Genomic DNA, 22,205 nt, shown 5'->3' with positions numbered 1-22,205 from the left:
GGATTGTTTTAGAGTTACTAAGAATATAAACAGACACATTTACTTTCTTATACGCTAATGCTAGGAGCACAGTAAATAAGTTAAACGAATTTGGAGTATTGGTTATATGTTAATATAATAGGAATTTCAGAAACATGGTTCCACTGATATTGAAGATGCAGAATTTTAATATGAGGGATACAATGTGTACCAAAAGGGCAGACAATTTGGAGGGGGGGACATACTCTTGGTTAAAAATCACACTGATTATAAAACAGCTCATCCAGTAGACATGAGTTACCTGTGTAATATTGAGTCAGTCTGGTTTGACCTAAGCATTGAGAAAAAAATGAGGGTAGGAGTGTGTTATAGATCAAATGATTGTTATGAGTATAATGAGCAGCTATGCAGAATTGTGGGCCAGCAAATCAGAATGCCTTTTGGGGGATTTTAACTTTCCATATATTAATTGGAACTTGGGTATTAGTCACTCCTTCAGTAGTGGAATATGTCTGGATTTGCTGGCTACTTCCTGTGAGCAAATACCATGCTAACATCCCATACCATGTTAGCGAGGCTACAAGAGAAAGCAATATTCTTTATCTGATTATCAGCAATGATTCATCATGTAATAAGAATCTTCAAGTAATCACTGGATGGCAGTGATTATAGTGTATTTATGTGGAATTTATTCAAAGAAATTAACTACTTTTGAGAGTAAAGTTGAGAGGCTATTGTCAAAAATAAACTCTTTTCTTTTCACAAAGAAAAGAGTTTAATTTTTTAAACTCTCTTCGGACCAGTTGATGTAATTAAAAAATGCAAATGCCAAATGGGAAGCATTCATGGAAGTAAAGAGGCTACCAAGCTTTTTTATATTACTAAGAAATATTGTCCAAGGTTTAGACGAAAAAGGATGTTAGATTAACCGATGAGCTTAGTAGCAGGGAAGAAAATGCATGGGATGATTATAAATTATAAGGGGCTATAGAATTTACAGTAAGTACATATTAGTCTTCATTCAAATGACTAAGGGGATTATGCATGCGTAGTTATATTATGAGGAATTTTGGGTAAAGAGTGTAAAGGTTGCTGACAAATTGTATAAATAACTTGGATCTATGTTCACTTTTTCGAAGCATATAATACTGATTGGGAAGTAAATGATTTTATGATAAAATCATCTGAAAGGAAGTTGGAAGAAAAATTTATACAGTTAAGAGTGAACAACCTAGGGCTGATGCAATTTACCCAGTTATATTAAAAGCATCAGTAAAACAGGTAGCAAAACCGGCTAAGGTAAAGAAAGCCCACACAAGAAGCATGCAAAAAGTTCGATGAAATTTACCAGTAAAAGTACTTTGTCATAATGACATTTGTATTGTTGCTCGCTTGGTAAACAGACTGTGGGTGTTATCGGTCTGGAGTATAAGTTGAATCCCATGGGAGCTTGAAACCCTCCCGAAGTGGAGGGGAGTAACCTGATCTTTTTTCTTTAGAATTACTAATTGAATTAACTAATTGAATCACGAACAGAGTCATATTGGAAGTTCTGGAATTGTAAAAAATGTTCGTAATGTAGTTTTACCGGTAAACTTTTTCGAAGTTTGCTGTGCTTCTCATATGGGCTTCCTTTATCTTTGCCTTTTTTTTCTTAATAAAAAATTATCCACTAGTCCACCAGTGATTCTAAAGAAATAAGGTTAGGTTACCCCCTCCATTTCAGAAGTGTTTCAATCTCCCTTGGGATTCAATTTCTACTCCTGACTGATAACACCCACTATATGTTTACTGAGCGAGCAACAATACAAATGCTGTTACGGCAAAGTACTTTTACCGGTAACTTTATTGAACTTTTGCTGCTTCTCATGTGGGCTTTCTTTACCTTCATCGCAAAACCTTTAGCTGTATTACTAAGAGCATCCTTAGATTCAGGGGAAAGTCTCTATAGATTGGAGTTGTACAAATGTCTCTCTCAGTTGTTCTCAAAGAGTGGTTCAAAGGGTGAAGTGGGTAACCACAAACCTGTAAGCTTTACTTCTGTGCCAGGGAAAATAATGAAGTAAATATTTAAAGATTTAATGCAAGATTATCTTGATGAGAGCGAAGCTATCATAGCATGGATTTGTTAAAGGAAGATCATGCCAGACTAATCTGATTAACTACTCATGTATACTTGCATGTATACCAATGCTAGGAGTATAGTAAATAAATTTGATGAATTTGAAGTGTTGGTCAAGACATCAAAGGTGGATATTTTTGAATATCAGAGACACGGTGTCACACAGATATTAGGAATGCAGAATTGGAATTTGGGGAGTACAATGTGTACTGAAAGGATAGACAGTATAGGAAGGAGGAGGTGTTATGCTCTTAATTAAGAAAAACATAAAATCAACAGAAGTGCATCCAGTTGATATAGATGAACAGTGCACTGTTGAGTCAGTTTGGTGTGACATAAGCACTGTGAAAGCAAAAATAAGAGTAGGAGTGTGTTATAGGCCTAATGACTCGAATCAGTACAATAAACAATTGTACAGAGAAATAGAGTGCGCTACTAAATCAGAATGTCTTATAATGGGGGCTTTTAACTTCCCAGATATTGACTGGATTTGTGGGTTGGTCACTCACACACTAGTAAGACTTTTGTGGATTTATTGGATGATTGTTTTCTGCAGCAGCATGTTCGAGAGGCAACCAAAGAGGGTAATACTCTTGATCTGGTAATCAGCAGTGATCATTCGTGTATTAAGAATTTGCAGATAAAGGAACCACTAGGTGACAGTGATCACAGTGTACTTATGTGGGATTTACTTAAAGATATAATTACCAACAGGGGAAAAGGAAAGGGTTTTTGTTTCCGTAAAGGCGAGTACAGTGGTCTCAGACAGTTTTTAAATTCTGTATAGTGGGATCAACTTATGATGTTACCAACTGCAAATTCTAAATAGGAAGCATTCAAGGAATTAATCGTGGAAGCTACTAAAAGTTTCATACCTATTAAGAAATATTGTTCAAGGTTTAGGCCTAAATGGTTATCAAATGAACTAATGAGACTTGTGACAGAGAAGAAAAATGCATGGGATGCATATAAATTATCAGGCGACACAGAAGCCTATGTCAGATATAAGCTAGTCTGTAATCAAGTCATAAAGGAGATTAGGCAGGCAAAGGCAGATTACAAGAAATCTTTGGCAAAGGATGCTAAGAAAAACAGCAAGGAGTTCTCTACTTATATAAACTCTAAAAGGAAGGGTATGAATCTGATTGGTCCACTTGATATTGATGGTTCGACTGTCGATGATCCTGCTCAGATAGCAAACAAACTGAATGAGTATTTTGCATCTACATTCACACACGAGAAGTTATTAAGGTTTGAAAATGCCAGAAGGTTATTAAATTGTAGCAGGGTGCTTAATGATTTTGTAATAACTGAGAGCAAAGTGGAGGAGAAATTGTTGAAGTTAAACATAAGAAAGGCACCTCGGGTGGATGGGATCTATCCAGTTATATTAAAGGAGTGGCAAAGGAAGTAAGCAAACCCTTAGCCATAATTATGAGAGCATCCTTGGACTTAGGGGAGATCACCACGGACTGGAGATGTGCAAATGTATCCCCAATTTACAGAGGGGGATTGAAGGCTGACATGAGTAATTACAGACCAATTAGTTTAACTTTTGTTCCGGGTAAAATAATGGAGTCACTGGTTAAAGATGCATTTCAGGATCATCTAGACAAGACTGCAGCAGTAATTCAGACAGAGCATGGGTTTGTTAAGGGAAAGTCTTGTATGACAAATTTGATAGGATATTATGATGTGGTTGCAAAGGAACTGGATGCAAAAAATAATTTTGATATCATATGCTTGGATTTCAGGAAAGCTTTTGACACTGTTGTGCCTGGAAGACTACTGTACAAATTGGAGCAGAATGGTATTAAGGGTAAGTTGCTACAATGGATAAAAGGATGGTTGAGTGGGAGAAGACAGAGGGTGGTAATCAGTGAGTGCTGCTCTTCGTGGACCGATGTTATTAGTGGAGTCCCACAGGGTTTGGCGTTGGGTCCACTGTGTTTTGTATATTTATCAATGATTTTGATGAAGGTATATCAGGTTTAGTGTCGAAGTTTGCAGATGATACAAGGTTGGCAGGGTTGTTAATGACAGTAATGGCAGTGTGCTACTGCAACAGGATCTAGAAAATTTGGGCAGATGGCCTGAGAAGTGGCAACTGAAGTTTAACCTTGAAAAATGCCAAGTACTGTGCATATGGGTAGAAGTAACCCCAGAGAAATGTACCAACTGTGTGGTACTACACTTAATGTGGTAGAAAATGAAAAAGACCTGGGAGTAATTGTGCAGTCAGATATGAAGTTTTCTGAGCAATGCAGACAGGCTGCCAGGGCAGGTCATGGGTTTTGTCAATGATATATAGGAATTTTGCTAGCAGTGAAAAGGAGGTGATTGTTCCTCTGTATATGGCAATGGTAAGGCCACGCATTGAGTACTGCATACAGGTCTGGAGTCTTCATTTTAGAATGGATGTAGATTTCCTTGAGCGTATACAGAGAAGGACAAGATTGGTGAGGGGAATGAAGGGATCCTCTTACCAAGAGAGGCTTAAATTCTGCAAATTGCAGTGGCTGTAGACTTAGGCACCTGTGCGGTGATCTGATTGAGGTGTATAAGTCCTTGAATGGGTTGAGCAGGCTGAATTCTGAAGGGATTCTTCCACTTGTTCAGATTACGAACCTAAGGAGGCATAAATTCAAATTAAGGAAAGACAGATGTAGAATAGATGTGCGGAAATTTGCCTTTAGGCAGCGGGTGGTTAATTGCTGGAACAAACTTCCATCTGTCATTGTGGAAGTTGATAGGTTAAATAAATTTAAGGAGGAACCAGACAAACATTTAGAGGGAATGGTTGTGTGAAAATTTTTTTTTTTTTTTTGGTTGATGCTGCATAAGCTCATACACTTGCTTTCTTGCATCACATGCCACTACTATTACTACTACTATTGCAACATTTTATGCATACCATGATTGATTTTTTAATAAGAATCATGTTACAACTCCTAAACCAGTTCTTCTATTTTTACATGCACAGTTGAGAACAGGGATTAAAAATTTGCCTTTTTCAAACTGCTTACGTCATATCTTAAGCAGAATCTCTAACTGTACCTAGATAGGTTGCTGTAGTCCCTAAATGCACAAATCTACTAATTTCTCTGATTATCAACTAACCTAAGGGGGCATAAGATAATCAGACAAATTAGAGTATCTGGTAAATGACGCACACATATCTTGCCGTCCACACAGTGCAACAGGAAACTATTTCTGTTTCTGAAGATTGACAAAAATCCTACTCGAAATGGTAGTCAGTCATATTTTCTCTCAGATTTCAGCTTGCAAAGTGAAGATAATTTTTTTTTTTTTTTTTTTTTTTTTTTTTTTAAGATAGATCCTCTGCCTTTGCTATCATTATCATTTACTCTTGAATCTTACCTAAAATAATCTTTTTCATTCAGGTCCTGTTCTAATGATCCTACAGTATTTCAGTTGTGGTTATTGATTGGTTATTATTTATTTTTTTTGTGCACTGTTTTCTGTAGCATTTTGTTAGTTTTGGTTTGCCTGAAGGGTAGGGTGAGGTGGGCCGGGCCTCCCTATCCATGCTCGCTCTCTCTCTCTCTCTCTCTCTCTCTCTCTCTCTCTCTCTCTCTCTCTCTCTCTCTCTCTCTCTCTCTCTCTTTCAACACATGGACATTCTACCTGTTTTCATACAATGAAGATCATGTACCATTAAATGGTTAGTTGAGATCCTCTCTTTCTATATGTAGCCACACACACACACACACACACACACACACACACACACACACACACACACACACACACACACACACACACACACACACACACCCAATGAGCCAAAACATTATGACCATCTACCTAATATGATGTTGGTCCTCCACTTGCAGCCAGAACGGCTCATACCCAGTGAGGCATGGACACTACAAGATTTCTAAATGTGTCTTGTGGTATCTTGTACCAACACGTAACCAGCAGATCCTTTAACTCCAGTAAGGTCTGTGGTTGAGATGCCGCAGATCGGAGTTGCTGTTCCAACACAAACCACAGATGGGATTGATGTCTGGGGAATTTGGAGGCCAGGGCAATACCTGGAAGTGTTCCTCATGTTCCATGAACCAGTCTCGAACAATCTGGCCGGTGTGGCATAGCGCACTATCCTGCTGAAAGACGGCACCGTCAGAGGGGAAGACCGTTGCCATGAAAGAGTATACCTGGTCAACAATGATGTTTAGGTAGGTGGTAGAGGTCAGAGTGCCTGGCACATGGATGACTGGACTCAGGGTATCCCAGCAGAACATCGCCCAAAGCATGACACCACCACCACACTTCCCATCACTTCCCCAGGTAAACGACGCACACGTACCTAGCCGTCCACATGGTGCGACAGGAAACATTCATCGGACCAGACGACTTTCTTCCAATCACTCAAAGTCCAGTTTCGATGCTCGCGTGCCCATTGTAGGTGCTGTCACCAGTGAACTGTGGTTAGCATGGGCACTCGGAGTGGCCTGCGGCTATGCAGCCCCATTTTCAGCAGGGTTCGATGTACTGTTCGATGTATTGGAATGCCAGTGACATTACTCCTGTCACTGGCATTCCAATTACTGGAGAGTTGTACCACAGTCGCCCTTCTGTTGCCGTGTACCATCCGGGAGAGCCTTCACTCACCTCGAGCATCGATGAGCTGTGGTCGTTCAACACCTCACCTCTGACCCAATCGGCAGTTCGTTGGTTTTCTCTCCTTGGACTACTTTTGGTAGTACCAACCACGGCTGACTATGAGCACCCCACCAGCCATACCCTTTCAGATATGCTCTGACCCAATCATCTGGCCATTATAATTTGTCCTTTGTCAAACTCTCTTAAGTCCACTGCCTTTCCCATCTGAAGAACGGGAGTAACACTGATTAACGGAGCTCAGTATCAGGTGTTTTTTATACCATGTCCCAACCCACTCACGTGCTGTAGTTCACCTGCAGTTGCTTCGATTTGCATAATGACTCACTGGTCATAATGTTTTGGTTCATCGGTTTGTATATATATATATTGCTCAAAATAAAAATTCAGTGCCTCTTTGAATAAAAAGTAGCCCCTATTCAAGTAATGAAATTACGAGCAGCATAGAAAATTTGACCTTGGGATACATTCGTTCTCTCTATTGTATCTCCATTTTTAGGTGTGTAATGTTCTTTGGATTATGTTTGTATGCACAATCTTTCAGATAGCCCCCGAACCAGTAATCAATAGGCTTAAAATCTTGACTGTGAGGTAGCCATTTTGTTTCAAGAGCTCTTCCAATGTTTTTTCACCAAAATGTTCTCTTAATAATGCAGTAATTCTGGTGAATATGGAGGGACCGCATCTCAAATATATGAATATGAGATATGTGAATATGTTGGAAAGATAAAACTTTCCAAAAACACTAAGAAGTGTCAGTTAACAATTCCTTCAGAGATGTATAGTCCAATTACAAAAACAAATATGAAACTGAATCATATTTATCATGTAACTGTTTCAGTTATTGTGCGTGAGTTTTTTTCAGTCCACACAACACAGTTATGTGTATTAACAGCATCCTAAAGATAAAAGTAAGCTTCATTGATCTCTAAAATGCTATCTAACCATTTTTGGTCATATTCAAGTTGGGTGATATGTAGATAAGCAAAATTTTAATGGATTTCTTTGTTAGAGGGCAACCCCTCAACTATATTGAACTTATGTGGGTACAGTTTCAGCTTAGTCATTGTTTTGTGTACAAATGTCTTGGGTATTTGTAAATATCCTCTGTTGAATTGCATTTTCCTAGCAATTTACTGTTTGGCTAATTATATAATATCGGTGTAAATACACCATAGTTAACCCATATATTTGAGCTACGATTGTAGCGTAGAAGGCATCGTTTTAAATGTATCTCATAATGTGGTTGCCTTCACAACAAGATAGCTACTATTGAATTACTTCAAATAAATAACGCTTCTCTAGTAGAGAAGACTACTGTTATTTATTTTCAGCAGTACCACCACCCAGACGATCGTTTCGAAGCTTTTTGGCTTCGTCATCAGTGGGCGGGCAGGTACCCAGGTAATACAACAAGCCATCTCAGTTGCGAAGTTATATCCACATTATGAGAGATGCCAGAAGGGTGTGGTGGTAATGTATTTGGAAAATTAAATGCACTACGCATAATCCTTATGGGTTTTGATAATTAACTATATAATATCGGTGTAAATACACCATAGTTAACCCATATATTTGAGCTACGATTGTAGCGTAGAAGGCATCGTTTTAAATGTATCTCATAATGTGGTTGCCTTCACAACAAGATAGCTACTATTGAATTACTTCAAATAAATAACGCTTCTCTAGTAGAGAAGACTACTGTTATTTTTTTTCAGCAGTACCACCACCCAGACGGTCGTTTCGAAGCTTTTTGGCTTCGTCATCAGTGGGCGGGTAGGTACCCAGGTAATACAACAAGCCATCTCAGTTGCGAAGTTATATCCACATTATGAGAGATGCCAGAAGGGTGTGATGGTAATGTATTTGGAAAATTAAATGCACTAGGCATAATCCTTATGGGTTTTGATAATTAACTATATAATATCGGTGTAAATACACCATAGTTAACCCATATATTTGAGCTACGATTGTAGCGTAGAAGGCATCGTTTTAAATGTATCTCATAATGTGGTTGCCTTCACAACAAGATAGCTACTATTGAATTACTTCAAATAAATAACGCTTCTCTAGTAGAGAAGACTACTGTTATTTATTTTCAGCAGTACCACCACCCAGATGATCGTTTCGAAGCTTTTTGGCTTCGTCATCAGTGGGCGGGCAGGTACCCAGGTAATACAATGTTTGGCTAATGTATTGAGAGATGGCCTTTTCATCCTTTTTTTTTTTTTTTTTTTTTTGTTTTAATCAGTAATGTATCTAGCTAGTTCAGACTTTGGTATCAGTGCCTTTGAGAGGTGAACTGAGCATGGACCTTTACTTTTCATCAATATTTTTTCCCTCTTCTGTAGGCTTTGAGGGCAGCCATAGAATTATTACCATTTTGGTAATTTATCATTTTGAAGAGCAGACAAAATATATGTTGATTCAAAGAGAGCATCACTTTGCTAACTACTGATTCCACTGCGTTATCTTCCATTCCTTCTGTGAGATTCACAGTATACAATTTTTATCTTTGATGAAATGTTTTTAATAATATACATACAAGTTAATTGCATAAAATTGATCAACATTTTCCTCACTTGCATATTTTTCTTTCCCTTTGAAGCCTCACAATGAAATTTAGTTATTACATTTTTTGTATGTAGATTGGAGTCCTGCATTTTGTTGGGTACCCTTGGGTTACTTGCAGTGTGGGCTGGATCCTAGGTAACTTTGTGGGTCACGGGATGGGTATAGTTCCAATTTTTATAAATAATTCATTGCTGCACAGCATCAAAAGACCAGAATTGATAGGTTTAACAGAAAGAACAAGGAAGAAGACAGACAATTTATTTGATGTGGAAGATTAATGAAAATGTTGAACTACCACCTGACGATATATAAAATTGCATTTTAGATATCATCAGGTGGTAGTCCAAAACCAGTTTCTGATGATGATTTTCACTTGTTGAAGTGGTGGGGAAAAAGATTTTTTTTTTTTGACTCTCGCAGCTGTGGCTTGTTTCTTGCCATTACTGTCAGCACTGTATCCAGTGAGAGTGATTTTTCTGTAGGTGGATTTTTTATATTTCAAATCCAAGAAAGAACCCAGCTAAACCCAGAAACTGTTGAAGATTGTCTTCTCTCTGCATAGCAAAAATGTGTAAAATTATATTATGAATGTTTTCATTATATGTTTTCTATTTACTTGTTTTTTTTTAAATGTTTTTTATATTATATACAATGATGTTGATGATTGACAATGCAGGTCATATTTGTATGCAGTTCCGGTTACTGTGAGTGTGGGTTGGATACAGTGGAACTGTGCAGGACTACAATGTAGATTAATGTATTTTTGTAAAAAAACATTTTTATAATCACCCTGTGTTTAAATTTTTGGTGTAGTTTGATCTTTTACAATTTATTTCAGTGTAGTGATCTTCGTACATCTTATAAGAACCGTCAAAATGTTTGTCTCTCTATTCTTTGGGCAGTTGGTCAAGTAGGCAATCGTGATTTAAAATCAGGACTTCAGGGTTAGTATTGATGAATATGGTTCTAATGTTTCATTATTTAATTTTAATAGAAATAAAAGTGTTAAATTATAATTGTAGAAAACAAGATTCTTTATATAGAGCAGCAGCATTTATCAAACTGCAATCTGTGGATCCCTGAGTGTCCGTAGAAGTTCTGGGGAGGGTAAATCCATGAGTAATATCTGAAATTTCTTATAAATATTTAAAAAAATTAGAAAATTTAACTAAGATTGAGGATCTGCAAAAAAAAGTTTGGAGATACACTGAAAATGTAAATTTAGAGGTGGGGTAGTCCATAGCTCACTGAAGTTTTAAAAACTATTGTTGTAGAATATTAGATATTTAGTAATTTTTTTTATATAAAATCACAAAATAGACTTTTTATATATATATTTATTATGAGAGAAAACCAATCCTAAACTTTTAATTTTCTGTCTGTTCATCTTTGATGAACTGATAGAAAATTATCTTCAATTAACTTGAAGACTCTTTCAAGTTTACTGAATAAGGAGGCATTCTCAGTCAGCTACATGTGGAATGTTTATTATAGCAGTGTGAGACTGACGTTGATACAGTAAATCCTGTGTCTACATGCAGGTGTCTATGCCAACAAATAAACTGAATGTTATTACCTGAATCTGACATTTTGTGGATTCTGTGAACAGTAAATAACACACAAAGTTACATGATTGTTGAGAATGAAGAAGATAGTGCTTGATTTTTTCAGAACGTTGCTGTTGTTGTAGGGGTAGGTGCACAGCGACGTAGGCCATATTGCACCATATATATTATGTCTGTAAATTGTGTGTATTCTGCAGTCAGTTTGCTGGACAAAAAACCTGAGTTTTCTGGGAGACAAAACCATGACCATCTAACTCAGCCATGTTGTGAAAAAAGCCCATAAAAATTCACATCATCAATGGGATTCAAACTCAGGTCTTGTCCGCCTGATGTGGGGAGGATGCCAATTCTGCCAACTGTGCTACCCATGAGTGCTTTCAACATGTAACACCATCTCAGTCAATATTAACACATGCCACATTAACACAAACTCCACAACTACTTAACTTTGTTTGTGTATAATTTTTTTCTCTTCTGTATGGGTATGTTAATATATATCTATATTCATTTCTGGGTAACTGGAACAGTTGTGGAATCCACAAAACATCAGATTCAGTAATCATTGGTACCTTGCATGTGGATATGGGATCATTTGTGTCAGTATTAATTCCACATGACATTGAGAGTGCTTCCTTATTCCCTGGTTCCAACTACCTACATGATGTAATGCAGATTACATCTCAGATCTTTAAAAGTTTGTTTTCATCCTGTTTGTTTGTTAAAGTTATTTATACATTAAGCATATCATTAATTTATCTTAAATTATTCTGTCTAATTTAGTATTTTCTTTTCTTGTAATATATCAGATAATACACAATCTCATACTGCCATAAAAACTGTTACAAAGTTTGAGTGATGAATCAATTTATTTTTCTTGATTTTTCTTTAGAACCTATAATATAATAATAGTAATAATAATAATAAAATCAAGAGGCAGTATTTGGATGATCATGGGCTTTTGTCCTTTTAGGTGGTCTTCCATCTATGTGATGGGTCTATAATAGACCAGTAAGAAAAACTGCTGCCTAGAAGTTGAAAATCAGGGTCTGCTCAATTGGTTTTGGTTTAATTATTGTTGTTGTTCAATTGTTGTTTATCTATCAAACTTGCATAGCATTTATACTCTAAACACTTGTTTTTCTGTTTGCTGATTTTAAGCCATAATTATTTATTTATGTATTTATTTTTTTTGGCTGGATGAGTTAAAGTCAAAGTTTTAAGTCTAAATTTTTTTTTTCTTTCTGAGCATAGAAGTTTATATAGTGATTTGAAACTGAATGATGATTAAATTATTTTCAGTAATCTTGCTCTTGATATTGCACTGTGTCATTCTGCTCATCTTATACAGGGTGTTTCAAAATAATGAATGTGTACACACTTTAAAAAGTTATTATTTAATGAACAGTATATACAAATATAAATTTTTTTGATACTTTGAAGACAAAAAAACATTTTTTTTTTTTTTTTTTTTTTTTTTTACAACAATAAAACTTTAATTGTTCAAAATGTCCTCCATCAGCATTAATGCATGAGTAGCATCAAGTGAAATGTTTTCTGCTTATTTTTTAATTTTTTAATTCCTTTATCATTCTAAAAACACTTGTCTAGTTTAAACATAGCTCTTGTTGATTTTCTTGGGGTGCACAAGATTGCATTTCTTACAGCTTCAATATTTTCATTACTTGATGTTCTCTTCCTGCCACACGCTAAGTTATTGATATTCTGAATGGTTCTATGTTCCTCAAATTTATCCCACAAATGAGTGATTGTTAAATGTGCAGGCTCTTTTGTTCCGTATTGTGATTTCCGAGCATGTTGAACTTCATTGACATTTTCATATTTCTAATACCATTTTATAATTGCCTTTCTTTCTTCAAAACTTAATTGGGTACTCTCCATCGTTTTAGAGATATCTATAAAATAAAACAAAAATTGAATTATTGTAAAAAAATTGTCTATTTTTAAACTACAAAATGAGTTTAAGAAAATGAAATTGGTGCATATTAAATATAAATTTTTAAAGTGTGTATACATCATTTTGAAACACCCTGTATATAATATGCATCTTGTGGGCATTGTGACATTGAAGTTGTTAACATTCCTTTTGCAACATGGCTGTCCTAGAATAAACACAGGAGTTTGTAATCTCTCTTTTTTACCAGTATAGTCAAAATATGTTTTTTAATAATGAAAAATCAGTAATTTAGATAAGTGCAATACATTTATTTTAGTAAACATTTTACCTCTTTGTCAAGTGTGAAAAGATAAGTAAATCAATAAATATGTACAGTAAATGGTATTACATATGCAATAAACTTTTCTTATAGCACTTTATAGGGGACTAGTCCTAAAGAGCACTATAAACAGAAAAGCATTATAAGCAAGACCACCTCTTTTTTTTTTTTTTTGGAGGGGCCATTTTTCATATATTCCATTTTTCATATTTCAGACTTTTCATTATTTATTTATTTATTTATTTTTTTTTTTTCAGTGTTTGTGAAGAAGTGGTTTACATTTCAGTTAAAAAGTTGCATACTTAAAGTACTACATTTGCTTTTTTGACATCTTCAATCCTTTTTTGCATGCTATTAAAAAGAAGAAAACAAAAATTTCAAGATTTTATTAAATTAAACTAATGTAGTGGTAACACAATACTAATAATAATACTGAAATGTGAAGCACGCACATCATTGTCTGAAATCAGTGGGTTGATTTCAGACAATGCCTCAATGTCAGAAAGTCAGAGGGCATTACTGATTGGAAGAAAGCATGTGGCAGTAAAGCAGGCTTGCTGTCAATAATTGTTTATGACAGATACCAATCAACATATGCATATAATTAGGTTTAACTTAATCATGAATTTTTCCTAACTGTGTGATAATTAACAGACATTTCTGGAATTTTCAGTGGAGAATTAAAAGAAAACATTTGTAAAATAGCTATTAGAAATTTCATTTGTGTGGATGGAGTAGACAAAGCATGAATTGCTGAAACTGTCATGGCAAATCAACCCCACTCACCTATTGAAACTGTGTTAATGAAATTTATTGATGCCACATTGTTGAATATACACACAAAAAAAGACACTGGTTACTATATCAGTAAGGAAATTGGATGAACAATGTTGAATTAAAAAAAAAAAAAAAAAAAACTGAAGAAAGTGTGCAAGTGCAATGTACATGGCGAGACCAGAGTTGCATGGAGTGGCCTTTCAATCTTCAAAGCATTGAGTTAAATATGAAATAAACAAATGATCTACACTATAATTGATTCCTAGAATTAGTCTCAATTATTCCTTTCTCAACCAGAAATCAAGAGAAAGAAGAATTATATCCAGATTTATTCCTTCTTGGGACTTTAAAAAAATAATATAAGTGGGAAAGCATTTTAAATGGGAGCACAATAGACATTAAAAAATTTCACTTCAAAGAACCAATCATGGGGGCCTGAAAAAAAGAGCTTTAAAAGTGGGAATGTGCTATAAGCAGAAGTATTATAATGGGAGTTTACTGTATCCCAAAATCTGTTTTTTCCCCCCACCATTTAGTTACCATATTATGTGTTATTTTATATATCCAAAGTTTTGAAACATCAAATCTTTGTTAAACAAACTTTCATTTATTCTTCTTTAGGCAGGTAGAGTGTATGTTAATTCATGCCATTTAGGAAATCGATAGGTTGCAATCAGAACTGTTACTTCAGTAGTCTTGTATAACAGACACAGAATGATACAATTTTCATGGACAAGAGAAAAATTGTAAAGTTTACCTCTAGCTTTATGGAGACTACTGGAGTTATGTATAAGTTCAGGAAAAAAGATATCATCCTGCTTCAGTGGTTTGGTGGAAATAGTGAGTAGCAAGGGTGCCACAGACTTGAATTTCTGTGAATAATAAATTGAAATCATTATTTGAATGGCAGCCTTTTTGCTCGTATCATATGTATATTTGCATGTGGAAGTATGTGTTTATGGGCATGCTATGTGGCTGAAAACTCAGAATAACTCATGGAAGAAAAACCCTAATCCCATCTGTCTGAGATCATATAACCTTGACTGAAGAGGACTTTAGAAATTCCTTGAGAATGAGAATTAAACCCAGACCTCTTCAAACGAGTAGAAGATAGTGATGTATTATGATGATTTTTATTAATTCAGATGAACTCTCAAGTGAAACAATTGTAAAGTTTACATCTGTAAAGATGTAAAGTTTTAATAACTCCAGTAGTCTCCCTCTAGCTTTATGGAGACTACCGGATTTATGTATAAGTTCAGAAGAAAAGATATCATCCTGCTTCAGTAGTTTGGTGGAAATATGAGTAGCAAGGACGGCACAGACTTGCATTTCTGTGAATAATAAATTGAAATCATTATTTGAATGGCACTCTTTTTGCTCGTATTGTATGTCTATTTGTATGTGCAAGTGTGTGTTTATGGGCATACTATGTAGCTGAAAACTCAGAATAACTCATGGAGGAAAAACCCTAACCCCTCTGTCTGAGATCATATAACTATAACCTTGATTGAAAAGGACTTTAGAAATTCCTTGACAATGGGAATTAAACCCAGACCTCTTCAAATGAGTGGAAGATGTTGATGTATTATGATGATTTTTATTAATTCGGATGAGCTCTCAAGTGAAACAAACCTTTCAAAAGTTGATGGGGACACAGAAGACATTTTTTGTGAATAAAGAACTGAAAGTTCTGCAAAAATATGTTGCATTCTTTTTTAGAGTGCAAAGTCTTTTAACCTGATCATGTTCCATGGTGAGTGTTGAACCTTTCAACAGGACTTGGCTTATAAAGATAAGATATCACAAACATGTTTTCAAGCTGTCTCTCTCAGATTTTGTGTCTTTGGAGTCTTTCATTGTGTCTTTTGGCCTTCTCGAATTTTGACTGAACTTTGGATTACAGTTTATGGTCATAGTTGGAGTTCATGATATGTTATGAATGACATCCTAATATTGACATTGTAAACGGTCTGAAGTTCACACTTAATATGCTACATGAAGTGTGTGGGTCGGAGTAGCAGCAAGTTTATGGAAATTTTTGGAATCTGTTTTGCAGTTATCCTCTCTTAATTTAAATTTATGTTGCCACGTCTATATTATGTCATTAAGTGTAAAGATGCCTCTGCATTTAGTTTACTCAACCCTTCTAAAGCTTGAATTTTTGTTTACATAGAAGGCTTTAGAAGGTCATCATTCAATGTTCAGTACTTGAAGGCCACCCTGCAAATGTCTGCTTTCCAAATGCTGCTACTTAAAAGAAATAATTTTTCTCTTTCTTCCTCTGAATTCACCTTTGTATCTTTGATAAGTCCTGCCCCTCTTCTCTGTACACTTTCAAAATAATATAGCTCCTAGAGCATCAGACATCAAATATTATTTGATACTGGGTGTCAGCTACTGATTTTTGTTAAATCAGATGAACTACCAAGTAGAGTAAAACAAACCTATCAAAAGTTAATGGAGAAAAAGAATTCAGTACCTTTTATTTAACCTATTCATAACCTATTAACCTATTTATTTAACCTGTCAAAAGTTAATGGAGAAAAAGAATTCCTTAAAGCAGTGTATTCAATAGCACAACCAGGCCAGTAAACAGTGAATAGGCATTTAGAACAGCACAGCTACTTACTTATATTTATTGTAAATATATAACTTATATTTATTGTAAATATAAAGAAGTAAATCTAGTTGGAATAAGTAATAAATGGCATTACAGTGTATGGTGGGAGTGTCAAAGATAAACTACAATTTTTATTTATAGATCAGTTTTATCTCTGTCTATGTTAATATTTAGTAGTTAATAATTAAATACATTTCTTCGTCCCATGACTTTATTTCATTTCTTTTTAAACCTTTTCATTATTCTTAAATGATTGCTGGTTTAACATAGCATATTTTTTATATTGTTCAAGTTTTTTAAATTTTTATTTTTCTTTTATTTCATTTAAAAGGTTTTTTCTCTTTGCGTATGTAAAAGTCTCATATTTTTAATTTCCTTTCCACTATTAAGCTTTCGATTAAAAATTTTTCTTTCCAGTGTGGTTACAGATAATGTTTCCTGTACTAGGAATGCGAGCTTACACTAAATATACAATTGAGTACTTACAAAATCTTCTAAGGTATGTACTGCCTTATCTTTAATTATTCTCCTTTAAAGTAAAATATTTCTCTTTCCTGTAGAGTTGTGAAACATTGAAAACTGAGTTACATAGAATTCAACTTTGTTGCTTCTTTGTAGTAAAACTAGGTTTAAGTTCTTTTTTGTGGTGGAGGAATTAACTATATTGAAGTTATGTATTAACATTATATTATGCTTATAACATTCTGTGAGGGCTGTTCAATAAAGGATGATCATAATTTTTTATTCTAGCCGAGCTGTGGAATTTAAGACCAAACCAAGTTGCATCACATAGCAAATACACAGTTGACTCATGTGCATGGTTGGGACCTTGGCAGTCAGTCAAGTTTATGCCTATTCAGTTTCATAACAATGACACTGGATGTAACAATGGACGGGATGCTCAAGGAACAGTATGCTGCTCTCAAATTTTGTTTCTGTTTTAAGAAAACATCAGCTGAAGCATATGAATTTATGCTTATAGTGAATCTATACTAAATATAACCATACTAAATATAAAAGAGGGTTATAGTGAATCTATACTAAATATAACCATACTAAATATAAAAGAGGGTTATAGTGAATCTATACTAAATATAGCACAGCTTGCATGTGGTTTAAAGGTGGACATGATTCAATCAGAAAAATCATCAGTCCTAGAGATCCAACCACTGCTGTCACTGCAGAAACCATAAACACTGTTTCTGTAATCATGAGAGAAGATCGTCATATAACAGTAAGGCACTGGAAGAGATTTTGTGAATATCAGTAGGAAGCACACTTGGTATTCTTCATGATCATTTGCATATGATGTTTGTGCACACTGGGTTCCAAGACTGCTCACACCTAGGCTACAGTAAGTTTGCATGGAGGTGCAATGGATGGTCACTGTAGCTGATGGGGTTCTGCACAAGGTGATAATGATGAATGAGACATGGCTTCATCATTTCAACCCCAGAGAGTAAGCAACAAAGCCCTGTTTGAAAGTCCACATCATCACCAACACAAAAAAAAAAAAAAAAAAGGCAAAAGATGTGGCTTCTGCAGGGAAGGTTATGGTCATTTCTTTTTTTTTTTTTTTTTTGACATTCAAGAACTGGCTTATTGGCATATTGTGCCACGCCATACGACACAGAACTGTGTTGCATACTGTGGGATCACATTTGTCATAAATGACTACAACTGCATGCAGGTGGGTTGATGCTGCATCACAATAATGCAAGACTTCACATTCCTTACACTGTCATTAATGACAGTGTCATTGGCAGCTCACACTGTCACTTAGCCAGCATTACTGTCAAATGTATTCCTCATTCATCCTACAGCCCTGATCACTTAGGAAATAAAAATTGCATCTTGCAAATTTTATTTCCTAAGTTAAAGAAGGAGCTATGAGGAAAACATTTCCGGTCATCAGAAGAAGTTGTAAAGACATTTTAGATGATTCTCAAATGCATGTCAAAAAAATGGCCATATTTTTGAAGAATGGCAAAAATGTTGGAGTAAGTACATTTCATCAAATGGAGGCTTCTTTGAAAAGAATCATTAAAATTTGGATGATTAATAAACGTATGTTGTGAAAAAGAAAATTATGGTCATTCTTTATTGAATAGCCCTCGTATTATTGAGCAGAATTCACTTTAAATAGGCCATATAGCTGGTTCAAAAAATATGAAGATTAATTATTATTATTAAAATTGAATTGCACAAAATATACACCTCTTAATCTAAATACATGAAATAAAAAAGAAAACACTTCACTGGTGTAAAGAGTTTAAAATCTCTTATTACTAATAGAATATAATATTCATTTGTTTCACAAATGTTTTCTCCTGTGCTTCTCAAGTGATTATCATCTTGCTGTTACACTGTCACAAAAACACCAAAATATTGTAATCACTGAAGAAATGGAAGAGAAACCCCCACAAAACATTCTATTAGTAATAAACAAATTCTAAACTTTACACAGGTGAAGTGTTTTTATTTCAAGTATTTAGATTAAGATAACCCATGTAACATGCCATTCACACATTATATTAGTGCATGTCTTGTTTCATCAGTTTACATTGAAACTAGTTATGCTATCAGTAACTAAACAAGAGTTTTCATTAATCATCTCAGATTGTCGTGTCTGGGTATGAGAGGTGTGTATCCAGTTTAAGACAGAGAAAACTGTACATTGTTGGTTATGTGACATAATGTGGAGGCAGTAATGTCCGGTATGAATATATGGAAATTTGACCTGATAAAACCCTCTTGCATCCATTCAACAGGAAATACAAGAATTTAGAAAGTTATCAGAATATTAAAAAAAAAAAAAGAAAAGAAATTTTATAGGTTTTTTTTTTTTCTTTTTTTTCCCCCCATTTTATAAGGTGTAAACCTGTTAATAATATCAGATTCTTCTAGCTGTGGTGAATATCTGAATTGCACAAGCAAACTAAAATTCTTTTTATCACTGATGTACTGATACTTTGGATGTAGGGAGATGGAAGGTGTAGTTCAGTTGTATAAATCACTTATGTGACTACATTTGGATTTTAGGTTACGGAGTATTTGGAATATTTAAAAGTTATGGAATATTTAGAATATTTAAGTTATGGAATATTTGAAGAATATTTAGATCTAATTGAATGCAATTAATAGATTGGTAAAGAATGTAAAAGGAAGCTATTGTGAGGAAAAACTTCAATATTTGTGGTTTGCAGAGATTTAAAATAAGGCACCTAAGAGTGGAAGGTGTGTTTGAGGTGTATAAGACCTTAAAGGGATTATATACCTTATGTATTATGTAATATGAAACCTCCCTTATCAAACTACTCTCTGAAAAGGATGACTCATGTTCTGGACACTCATGCTATAAGTATTAGATGTATGAGTTACATCTAATATTTATACATGCTATAAGAGTTGCATGTTAAATAACCTTTCCAAAAATGGACATTCTCTAATAGAGATGCAGACATTTTATGTTCCCCACTGCTGGTAAAGAATGTTTATAAACTTGTTTGAAGTGTCCAATGCAGTTCCTTTGGGTTGTATCACTTAGCAAGGCAATAAAGTTACTTGACTGAGAGATGTTTGATCAGTACTTGAGTTACTTCTATTTCTTATTTTCCTTAATGACATTTATGAGGTAGTGCAGGAGGGGGGTTGTCAAAGTTTGCTGTTGATTAAAGGTAAGAAGGGCAGTTAATGACCTGAACCAGGCCAATTTGCTTCAAAATGCCTTAGATGAGTGGCACAAATACTCTGAAAAATGGCAAGTGAACTTTAATAGGTTCTAAATGTAAGGTTTTTTACCTAGGGAACAGAAATCTAAGAGTTACTTACATGCTAGAGGTGTTGGAGTTAAAAGTGATTCAAGAAGAAAAAGAGTTAAGGATTACAATTCAGTCAGGTGTGAAAACCTTGCAGTTTAAACAGGTGGCTGTGAAGGCCATTTGGTGTCCGTCTGTGATATATAGGACCTTTGCAAGTAGAGAAAAGTTGTCATTTTCCTTTATACAAGATGATGGTGAAATTGCATTTAGAATATTGTGTCCAAGTTTGTAGGTCATACTTGAAGAAAGACAGAGCTTCTAGAAAGGGTTCAAAGGAAAGCAACCAAATTGGCAAAGGGTGCTAATCAATATCTATATGAAGAATAACTTAGTAGGTGTGGACTGCAAAGCTTGTCAACTATAGAGATCTTGGGGGGGGGACCCAATAGAGATGTATAAGTCACTAAAGGTAATCAGTAAAATGACTTTTCTGGCATATGCAGAAAAAGTACACCTTCTTGCATTATTTAGTCTTTATGATACTGAATACTAATGTGAAACCTATGATAATAGCAGTGCACAAAGATGTCCAAAAGAAATGGCTGTTTTGAAAACATTTATAAGAAATCTCATAAAGAAAACGCAAACATACTAAGAGGAGATGAAGATACCCAAACTGTTGTGTAAGCATCAGCATTCATACATACTGCTAATAAATGAATTTATCAGATCAGTAAGCAACAAGATCACTCCTGCAGTGAAGCAGTTCTAATTTTTTGGAATGAGGATAAAGTTCTAATTTTTTGGTTTAGAATAAGGATAAAGAATGACATCCATTATCACCAGGGCATCTCACATATATGCTTTCTGAGAGTCAAGTGTGGCAATTGTGTCAGCCAAACCATTTTCGTGAAAGTTTCATCAATGGATAGAGTTTCTTATAGGATCTTGTTTTATATCATAGATCAATAAAAGTTGGGTTTTATTGTTGAAAATGCCAATTTCTTCAGAATCCAACAGGTCAAAACACTGTTGAATCAAAATATTAGTACTCACAGCAGATTTCAATGCCATTCAGTCAAAAAAATTTTGAATTCAGATATACTCTCCGTCACAAGTTCTGCGTGGCTCTGGATCATGATGAACACTTGGATTTTCCGCCAATCTTATTATTATTCAATCTTTTATTGTATTATTAAATCTTTTATTGATATTTATTCAAATTTTATTCAATTTTTTGTACAGATCTTGAATGACAGAGAAACTTTTGTTTCTCTGTCAGAAATTTGCATTAAAATCTGTACAAAACAAAAATATTTACAAAAATTTACACTCCCTGTTTCAACAACATTAGTTCCTTCCAAATGGGTTTCTCCAAATCCTTGAAAATAATAATCAAAGGAAGAAATCTATTTTCCAAACATTTATATTATATTCTTTTGTTGAAGTGCAATATTTAATTTTTTTAATTTTTTTTTTTAAAACTGCTAAAAATTTCATAGAAACTGTGAATTACACAAAATTTTTCTCCTACATTTGAAATCAGCACAAAACAAGTTAGGTAATCTGCACATTGCTTTACATTTCATGTACAGGGCTTTCCAATAGTAACGCTCGATTTTTGTAACGCAATAAAACAAATTGTGAGAGTGATAGTGATCTATTTTTATTTTTATTATGAAGTATATGTGTTAACATTATGTTTTAAAAATTATATCAGATAAATGTCCGCCGCGGCTTTGTCTGGTTTGGTTAATCCTGGATACCCAATTGGTGATGACGTTATCGCATAAAAGTGGCTCCAACTGCTCTAGCGCCCAATCAGCGAATGCACGCCGCTGCGCATGATCGTTGGGCTTTAGTTGTTGGGTTAATTGCACTTTATAAGGGTGAAGCCCTAAGTCCTTATGCAGGATTTGCCAA

At 34.7% G+C, this 22,205-nt stretch overlaps 1 protein-coding gene across 1 annotated transcript in view; it reads left to right on the top strand.

Moving 5' to 3' along the window:
* Tmem214 (Transmembrane protein 214) overlaps positions 1-22,205 on the top strand; it is a 145,577-nt gene that overhangs the window by 17,161 nt on the left and 106,211 nt on the right. Inside the window, exons 6-7 of the mRNA XM_090371232.1 lie at positions 10,161-10,266; positions 16,939-17,020. Of these exons, the coding sequence (XP_090227358.1) occupies positions 10,161-10,266; positions 16,939-17,020 (188 nt within the window). The remainder of the gene's footprint in view (positions 1-10,160; positions 10,267-16,938; positions 17,021-22,205) is intronic.

The sequence above is a fragment of the Mastigoproctus giganteus genome, chromosome 4, assembly GCF_048544385.1.
Source record: "Mastigoproctus giganteus isolate SK-2022 chromosome 4, ASM4854438v1, whole genome shotgun sequence".
Taxonomy (NCBI): domain Eukaryota; kingdom Metazoa; phylum Arthropoda; class Arachnida; order Uropygi; family Thelyphonidae; genus Mastigoproctus; species Mastigoproctus giganteus.
This window is presented reverse-complemented; position numbering and strand designations above follow the sequence as displayed.